The 10121-nt window shown below is 48.2% G+C and overlaps 1 protein-coding gene across 1 annotated transcript in view; it reads right to left on the bottom strand.

The window, feature by feature from the left end:
* Window positions 1-10121, bottom strand: part of NBEA (neurobeachin) — a 924058-nt gene that overhangs the window by 45975 nt on the left and 867962 nt on the right. Inside the window, exon 52 of the mRNA XM_006879639.1 lies at window positions 8486-8653. Within this exon, the coding sequence (XP_006879701.1) occupies window positions 8486-8653 (168 nt within the window). The remainder of the gene's footprint in view (window positions 1-8485; window positions 8654-10121) is intronic.

The following is a 10121-nucleotide window of genomic DNA, read 5'->3' as shown; positions in this document are numbered from 1 at the left end:
GTCTGTCAGATACTCCTCTAAATCTGAACATCAGATTAAGACAGACTAGGAAGAAGGATTGGCCATCCACTTGCAAAATAGCAGGTCTCTGAAAACCCTATGTACAGCAGAACACATGTAGACTAACAGAAAGGGCAACCTAGGTAGATATTATTACGAGGTATTTATATGGATTTTCATCATAAATGGGCCTTTGCCTCACATCCTTTGAGCATGAAATCAGGAGAGACTGGCCGCTGGAGAGGGCTATCATGTCCATAAGGGAGAGAGGTCTTCCACGAGGCCCGGCAGCTGGACCAGCGGATCTGCAGAGCAGGACTGAGAAGGAGGCAGGCCCCACACGGCCCCCTTCTGATGTACATGGGCAAATAAGTAAAAGAATACTAAACACTGCAATGATAAAGGCCTAAGTAATGGTATCCAGTACTGGCCACAATGATATTTTTTATACGGATAGTCTGGTGTCAGATATAGAGAAATAAACAACAAAGGGTTTTTTTAGATAAAGAAAGATTTTTCACTCAATTATGCTTTTGTCGTAATTATTCTCCAACCCAGCACATGTGCAAGTATCATTTCTGTCTTCTTATTTTAGATGCAGAGCAAAGTTTTGTAAAAATTAAGTGACTCCACCGGTGTCACTCACAGGACCACAGGCTGTTATCCTGGAACCTGGCCCCGTTTCCCTGCCCCCCCCCTTTTCTGAAGCAGACGAGCTTGAGTAATTTTGTCTGTAAGTTTTCCAAAACGTTTTACAGTGAAATGATTTCCACTCCCTGAAGCAGCAGCAGGTTCTGTGGCATCACTGGAAAATCACACCAGCAGCACCCAGAGCCCTGGTGCTGCAGTGTGGAGCCTAGCGGCTGAGTCAAAGGTCAGAGGCTCCAACTCAGCTGCCCATCCCCGGGAGAAAGGTGGGCAGCCTCTGAACCTGATGGAGGGTGGCCTGAGTCAGACTAGATGGCCGCACGTTTTCACTTATTAACCCCCGGGACTCCCTTGTCACTATGGGAAGACACCAGAACTAACAGAGGCGCACAGTACAGGCCGCATGTACGGCAAACCCTGACGGCCTTCAGCACAGCAGCCACGTTCACCATCCAGGGTCTGTGAGTCAGAACTGACCTGAGGGCATGCAGTTGGCTTGTTTTTAATTAATCGGCTATTAACGGTGTCAAATTCCTATAACATCTCTGTAACCTTCAAAAGCATAAAACTACATGAACAAAAAGGTTGTTGACAGAGATTTCCTAGTACAATTCCAGCCTCCCCTGATCATTATCGGATGGTCTACTGAGTGGGCAATTTTGGTAAGGAGCTGCAATGGCAACTCAAAGGCAAGTGGTTCAAATCCACTAGCCGCCCCATGGGAGGAACACAGCCAGTCTCTGAAAACCCCCTGGAGGGTCAGCTACAGGCCCTTACAAACTTTGGCTATGATGTTCCCAGTACCACAACCTCTTCTAAACCCAGCTGCACTTCTGGCAGTTCTCTGTGGACGTGCTGTTCCAGTCGTTTTTGGGTAATTTTCAGCAGGATTTTGCCTGCATGTGATATTAATGATATTGTTCAATAATTTGCACACTCTGTTGGGTCACCATTCTTTGGAATGGGAGCAGATAGGGATCTCTTCCAGTCAGTCTGCCAGGTGGCTCTCCTCCAGATTTCTTGGGGTAACTTATTAATTGCTATCAAATCAACTCTGACTCACAGGGACCTCTGAACAGCAGAGCTATGCCATCCTCCCCACCTCTGACAAGATCAAGCCCATTGTTCTAGTCACGTTGTCAATCCACCTGTGCTGCCTTTACACTTGTAAAAATTAACTCACTGCCACCAATTCAGAACCGACGCCTAGCTGACCTGCAGGCAGTGTGCAAAGGCTGTCGACTGGGAGAGATTTCCCGTCTTGCTCACGCAGAGCTGCAGGTGGATTCGAACCAGCGGAGAGGTGAAGCCTTTGGGTTAACAGCACAGCTCCCTACAGATCAGGCCATGAGCTCCCTGAGGCTGTTGTTAGGGGGGCACTGATTTGAGTACGACCCATCACAACCCTACGGACAACACACCTTGTGCCATCCTCATCTCGGACACACTTGAGCCCACTGTTGCAGACAACCCATCTTGTTGGTGCAACATTAACGCACAGTAGGCTGCCCTTAAACTTGTAATGATCCTTTGGGAGCTAAAACTATTATCCCTAAACCAGTGGGCATTATGTGTAGTTACTGTGTACTGTCAAGTCAGAACCAACCCACAACTGACCCTCCAGCAAGTGTTCAGAGGCATAAGCTACACAGGAGGAGACTGCCCACCCCTTCGCTGTGGGGCAGCTGGTAGAGCCCAGCCACATGCCTTTGGGGCAGCTGGTAGAGCCCAGCCACATGCCTTTGGGACATAGAGCCAATTTCTTGTGACTAGGCCACAGAGATTTTATTTTGAAATCCCTGTGATGTAATGGGGTCTAGCCCTGAGGCTGTCTGGATGTGTAATCGTGAGAAAGCCAGTCACCAAGGGAGTGAGAGCAGACCTGAGTTCCGAACAGCGAATGCAGGTGCCAAGTCTAGAGAAGAGACGCAGGTAGGTTCTCTTCAAAAGACAGCTGCCTGGCACCTCTCTAAAAATCGAGCGGGTTAGGTGAAGACAGTGTGTGTGTTTTTAAAAGAATTTTCCTCTGCCCTAACACAGCAGTGTATGTGAACTTTGTATGTAAACCAGTAGAAAATAAAAAACAGGAATGTTGTTGCAGTTTGTTGACAGCAGTGGACAGGAGCCTTAGAGGCACAGTGGTTAAGTGCTCGGCTACTAAGCATGAGATTCTTGGTTTGAATCCCCCAGCTGCTGCACAGGAGATGGAGGCAGCCTGCTTGTGTAAAGGCCAGCACACAGGGCAGCTCTTCACTGACCTACAAGGTGGCTGGGCCCAGCTCACGGCACACCACAAACCTGAGGTGGAAGTGGGTGACCAGGAAAAAGCACCTTCAGGATTCCCCAGCTAGAGTCTCGAGGTGTCCTTGGTGGCCCGGTGAACTGGGCTGTGGGCCGTAAATGCAGTTCTGTAGTTCGAGCCCGAGCTGCCCTGGGGTCGACAGATGTGGTCCGTTCCACAGAGCCGACACCCTCGGGGCCATGCAGCTCTGTCACTGTATCGCATGGGTGCACACTGACTGGGTGACCACGGGTTTGGGAGCAGATGCTATTCTGTGCTGTTGAGTCACCTACGACCCACAGCGACCCTATATTCAGTAGCTCTGAACCCTGCTCTGTCCTGAGCTAGTCTCACTAATTCCGACACACCAACCCCCAAGACTCCAGTTACTGTATCACTCCATCTCATCCGGGGTCTCCCTCTCCTGTGCTGTCCCTTCACCCTTCTGGGCATGATGTCCTTCTCCAAGAATTGGTCCCTCGTCCACGCGCCCAAAGTATGTGAGATGGAACTTCAAAATCCTAGACTCCAAGGAGTGACTAGGTTTCACCCTCGACAGAGGTATATTTTAGTGTAGGTGAAATAAGAGTTAAAAATTAGAACTGGGATGGTTGGCCTATGAGGGTTCACTATGGAATAGTTTTGTTTGGAAGGGCGGCGAAGACACCTTCCAGAATGTTCTAATAGCTCTTTCAGGTGTGGGCAGCCCTGGGACCTAGCTCAGAGAGAGGGGATGGCAGGATGTGGGTCTGAAGCATCAGTCTATTTGCAGGTGATGTTGACGTGCTGACCCCTGGCCCAGCATGGAACTGCAAGCATGGGAAGACCACGGGCTGACACTAGCAACGTCAGCACGTCACAGGGCACGATGTGGTCAGAATAACCAGAAAGCCTCCAGCACGTTCACATGAACCTGAGTGCCAGGGCGTGAGTCCGCCTCTGCCCAGGTCCAGGCGGTTATCATGTCAGTCAGGGCTCGGAGAACTGAAATGGTAACCTGCTCCAAGGTGCGCATTTACGAGTTAGCAGAGCGTTGTACGGGCTGCTCTGTCATGTTCCTGCCCAGAAGGCCGTCATAATCATACTGCTCATCAAGTACTGCTTTACAAGGCTAAGATAAGTGAAGCTGTCATAACTGGCACTGCCAGAGATCCTGCGCTGTCAAACAATGTCAACATTTAATCTGACATGGAGAAGAAAATGGTCTGCTCTCCTGACCTCTAATTTCTTGACATTAATGCCATAATTGTGGTGCTGGTGCTGCCTCGTGACCCCACCTGCCCACCTGCAGCAGGAATGAGTCAGTCTCCCAGAGCTGTGTGACTCTTAGCACTGAGTCAAACCAAGATGCCTAAGGCTGGCTGTGGAAGCATTCATTTCAGACAAAGAAGACAGATGCAGATATTTATATATGAAATAGGTCTATATTTTAAAAATATCAGTGCTTAACTGAAGCATTAATTTTAAAAATGACACCTTAAAACTCATAAAGCAAACAAAAACCTCACCCATCTTCCTTAGGCTGGCTAAGTTTAGCATGAGGCCAAAGTAACTAATTTTCCTTTGCTTTTGTTCTACGCTAAAGGTGGTAATCTTGGTATTTAGAAAAGTACTAGCAGGCCAGAGCTCAGATTAGTTGATAAGGTCATTATGAATGGTACTCGACTCCACCGCTCGAAAAAAACAAGAGAACGAAGAAGGGGAAGCCTTGTATAAAGACCCTGTGGAGCTGGATGGAAGAACAGCACTGCCTGCAACTTTGGCAGAGATGGGTCCAGGCTCCCTGGAGGGTCCGGGCTCCCTGGGGGAGTAGGCGAGGATGCTCACTCCTGGTGCTCCCTGAGGCACTGTGTCTCTTGCATGGACCCTCACAGGAGTAAACCTCTTTGTGCTTAGGTTGCCTTGTGAAGAGGACAGACGTGGCACATACGGGTCTAGGACAGGCAGTCTTCATGGCTCATGCCACCTGCCCCATCTACAAAGGCTGTGCTGAGCCACTCCATTGAACGAAAGTATTTGAACACGATACACTTTCAGGTGATCTCATAGGAAATACTAGCTGACAATTAAAACCTAGAAAGCAATGAAACAAAAATCTCTAGTCATTTCCAAGTTGATAGTGATGCCCAGTGACTCCACAGGGCAGAGCAGAGCTGCCTCACCTTGGGAGTGTGGGGTCATTAAGGCTGGGAAATTAATAGATCTAAATCATCCCGCCTTTCTCCAGAGAAGTGGCCTGTGGACTGGAAACTCCAACCTTTCAGCCTACAGTGTCGAGTTTGCCCACTGTACCAGCAACACTGCTCAGTTAAGGGAACAGGTGCAACCTTCAAAGAAGCAGATATTCGTGTGGGCCTCAAATGAAACACACTCCAGGCCTGGAAAGAAGTCTATGGCATTCTCTTTTCATTAAGTCATTTACCCAACTTTCAAAAACTCTAATTCCTACAGGAAAATCCTGCTCTTCTGTCAGAGCTGACGCTGCTCTGCTCTTCCATAACACGCACAGCAATGAAAGGACCTTTTCTATGCGCAGGAACCTACAAATTTCCTCTTAACTGAAAGGCAAAATGGAGTTTTTGGGAACAAAACTACCCATATAATCCAGCTGGGAAATGACATGAATGCAAATATTTTCTTTTTTCTGATCCTAAATGACACAACCCTGCTCACTGAAACTGAGGAGGACCTGAAGCGCTTGCTGCTGAGTGTCAAGGACTGCAGCCTACAATATGGATTGAGGCTCAATGTCAAGAAGACAAAGATTCTCACCACTGGACCAATTGGCAGCATCAGGATGGATGGTGAAGAGATTGAGATTGTTCACAGCTTTAGTTTGCTTGGCTCCACAGTCAACACTCTTGGCACCAGTAGCCAGGAAATTAAAAGGCGCATTGCCATGGGAAAGTCTGCTGTTAGGGACCTCTCCAAAGTGCTGAAGAGCAGTGGTGTCACGTTGGAGACTAAAGTGCGTCTGATACAGGCCATGGTCTTCACAATCACCTGTTATGCATCAGAGAGTTGGACAATGACCAAGGAGGATAGAAGAAGAATTGATGCCTTTGAGCTGTGGTGCTGGAGAAGAGTATTGAGGGTACCATGGATTGCTAGGAAAACAAACAGATTCATCCAGGAAAGGGTTAAACCGGACGGCTCCTTGGAGGCAAGGATTTTGAGACTCTGTCGAACATACTTTGGACATGTTGTGAGGAGGGACCGGTCCTTGGAGAGGGACATCATGCTTGGGATGGTGGAGGGACAGCGCAGGAGAGGAAGGCCCTCTATGAGGTGGATTGATTCAGTGACTGGGGTAATTGGGATGGGAGTGTCAGAGACAGTGCGATTGGCACAGGACAGAGCGGAGTTTAGGGCTGTTGTACATAGGGTCGCTATGAGTCGCAAGCGACTTGACGGCACATAACAACAACAATAACAACAACAACAAAAGGTACTGGTTCAACAAAGAACATTAAGTTTGTAAGAATCTGGTAGAACTGGCGTATTTTAAAAAAAAGATACACAGTTAAAAGAATAAATAAGCTCAGAATTTTCTCTGAGAAAATAACTTGATCGTGGTTGGTATATGATGAGGAGAGTCTATGGTTGACCCTTTGCTGATTTGAGGCACAGCCCACTTGCCTACAGTTCCATCTCTGGGGCTCAGTGGGACGCTGTCTTCTGATGGGGCCATGACTCAGTGTATCTGAAGAACTGGATTCACTCAGGCCACCAATTCTAGGACCAGAGGTCCCTTTGGATACATGTGTTCCACTAAATGTATCATAATCTATGTTATTTTTTTTAAAGTATATTCCTATTTCATTAAAGCACATCAAACACTTGGTTTAAAAAAAATCAAGTAGAAAGTAATTTGCTCTAAAAAGACTTAAATAAAGTAAAATAAAAAGTGAATCCTTTCTGTCTTTTTTCTTTCCACACTCTTTTCACCTCCTTCTTCACCCCCTCCCTTCTCCCTCCATCCTGCTCTTACACTGTGGACGGTCCTCTCACCTCACGCCTTCAGGTCACTCCTCCATCCTGTTTCTTACACTAGTGCACGGTCTTCTCACATCCTCAGCCTCAGGCCCACCCCTCCATCCTGCTCTTACACTGTGGACGGTCCTCTCACCTCACGCCCTCAGGTCACTCCTCCATCCTGTCCCTTTGTCCTGACTTGATGGCATTCTCTACGTGTTGTCAGAACATTTGCACGCAGTCTTCTACACTAAGACTGGTGATTAGATGTGCTCTGCTCCTTCCCCTGTATCTGCTCGGGGCCAGCAGATGCTTCATTTTCACCGAGTCTAAGACACAATGTTGTGGGTGTAAATGTGTTTGGTGGTGGTGCTTCCCTGCTGCAGTCTGGAGAATAAGAACCTTTAACACCAGTGCTCCTGGCCCTGGAGCTGACAGCAGCTGCCTCGTGTGCTGAGAAGGGGGGCAGCTCTCAGAGGAACAAGAGGCCCCCCTTCTGTGGATGGGCCCCTCCCATTCAGTCGTGTCCTCACCTGTCATGTCTGCACCACAAGGAAGTGACAGGGCCAGGCCTTCCCATGGCGGTTTTCATCTAAGCCCTGTGCACGCACAGCACAGTGCCCCAGTCCCAACAGCAGCATGAGGCCTGAAGAGGGGTAAATCTACAACCTCATGTCATTTCCAAAGCATTCTTTTGAGTATTCCAAAAAATACAAGGTTGTCATTTTGCTCTTATAAAAAACATATTGTGAAATATTAGCCTTTATCTATTCCACTGTTGTCATTGTTGATGCCGGCGAGCTCACTGCAATCAGAGTCCCCACTGCCCACAGGGCTGTCCACACTGTCATCTTTATGGAAGGAGATGTCCATGGAGCTGCTAAATGGCTTTGAACCACCAACCTTTTTATTAGTAGCTGAGCATTTTTCCACTGTGTCACCCAAATACACACTGCATCCATGCACCCCTAATGACTGCAGTGTGACGCACAGAGACCCCCTATTACTTTCTGGGTGCTCTGGGGACTGTGAGGGACGGAGCTGCACTCTCAGTGCAGACACACGTGGTTCGAATCCACCAGAAGGTAGTCTCCTTCCCAACAATTACAGCCTCTGAAAACCCCCTGGGGGTCAGCTGTGGATCGGTTTTGACTCGACAACACACAGCAACAACCACTGGTTTCTGAGGTTGTAGATCTATCTGCATGGGGGGGCTGCCTGCCACCTTTCTCCTGGGTACTGGACCCACAGTGTCCCTTCTGGTCAGCAGTGTGGCACGTGACACGCTGTCACTGTGGTAACACCCGTGTCACCAGCCTTCCTTAAGAAAGTAGCTTTTGTTCCTGAAGCATGTTCTTGAAAATACTGGTGTTCAACTATAAGAGGAGAGCACTGCAGCACATTATGTACACCTACACCTCAAAGGAACATCCTCTAGACTCAGGAGTATTTTCCACAGAGAATATATTCGTTTCCCCACTTTGTCAAGGAGCTGAAATCAGTGGTAAATGTTATGCTGAAAGGAAATGTACGCAGAAAGAGATAGTCAGTCAACTGTGTCTGCCAGAGAGAGACACCTACCTCGCGCAGCACCGGGTCGGCGACGCTGTCCAGGTTCACGGAGCCCTCGTAGGTCAGGTAGTGGAAGACGTTGAGCGCACGGACGGCTTCTGGGCCTCGCTGCTTGTAGCCAAAGATGAGGTCGATCCACTGGTGAAGCTGACAGGACACAAACTCGCTCTCCAAGGCCTGAGCGGGGCAGGGGAAAAGGGGAGGTCGTGAGAACTCGCTCACCTTGTCACCTGCTTAGACAGTCTGCACCAGCCCAGAGGACAGCCCTGCCTCCAACCAACCAAGTAGGTTCAAGGGCAAAGTCCCTGAGAGGCAGCCAGGCTGAGCCCTGGGAGGAGAGGGGAGGCCGATATCCTAAACCAAGTGTGTATACACAGCTGAATGCAAATTCATTTGCTCAGTGACCTACAGTGAAAGAAAATTTAGGAAAACTGTATGTGAAAAACCAGTACGTGCTTCCGTGCAACTGGAAAAGAACTCCCCTAACTTCTAGTCAGAAGAAAAGGCTCTTTATCGGAAACACCGACTTACTTCTTGGCTTCATTAAATAGGTTGTTGTTTCTTTATTCTGTTGTTTATTGTTGTGTGCCGTCAAGTTAGAACCGATCCCTAGCTGACCGTCCAGCAGGTCGTCAGAGGCAGTTAATCACACGGGAGGAGACTGTCCGTCCTTCTCCCACGGAGCAGCTGGAGGATTCGAACCACGAGCCTTTGGGATTGCAGTGCAGATTCTTAGCCACTAGGCCATCAGAGCTCCTTCTATATATTCTGTTGAGTTAATCTTAATTCATAAAAATACAACAAGCTCACTGCTGTCAAGTCAGAACTTGTAGCTGACCCTCCAGCAGGTCTTCAGAGACAGTTAACTGCAGGGAGAGCTGGCCCATCCTTCTCCCACGGAGCAGCTGGCCTTCGGGTTAGTGCAGTGTCCTCGGGACGAGAGCTTGGGAGGAGGTGGGATGGACCTGCACCACTCTTCTCTTCTAAAGGCCGCTCGGGAGGAAGTCAGCTGGACTTCACGGCTCATCTAAGGATCGCGTCTCTCTGGAGGGTGAAATCCACCAGGAACTCCTTGGGGGGAAAATGTGCAATTCCTTCCAGCCCCTAAAAACCTGCTGGAGGGGAGCTATCAGTGGGTGCCCACTCCATGCTGCTTTCCCCAGTGAGGCCACGAGGTGAGTCACTCCTCATCACCCCAGGACAGAGGGGAGCAGTCCTGCACGGGATGTTCACAGAAGCTGCTGTGCAGCAATTATGGACTGCAACCCCGGGTGTCTCCCCTTCAATACAGAACATTAAATGGAGTTCTTACCAACGCGCACATGGTGTTGAAAAAGAAAAACCTGTTTGATACCTCTTCAACAATGAATCTTTCTTGTTTGTTTTTGGTTTTTAGATAGTGCTTTATTTCTTGAGCTGGGTAGTAGTGCACAGCTGTGAATACTTTGTGAAAAAGGTTAAAAAAATAGTTACAGAAAAACCCTGATATAGATTCTTCCAATATTATTTCATTTATTAAAAGGCAATTCTGGACAAACACATTGCCTCATGTTCTCTATTACTTTGTTAATAATCTGTATTTCCTTTTGTTGACCCTTTTTATACAATGATCATTTCTACTTAAAATTTTAAAAGTAATTTTAAA

Source organism: Elephantulus edwardii, unplaced genomic scaffold (assembly GCF_000299155.1).
Source record: "Elephantulus edwardii isolate Elephantulus edwardi_28Jun2011 unplaced genomic scaffold, EleEdw1.0 scaffold00004, whole genome shotgun sequence".
Classification (NCBI taxonomy): Eukaryota; Metazoa; Chordata; class Mammalia; order Macroscelidea; family Macroscelididae; genus Elephantulus; species Elephantulus edwardii.
The sequence above is the reverse complement of the archived record's forward strand: the minus strand, read 5'-3'. Positions and strand labels throughout refer to the sequence as shown.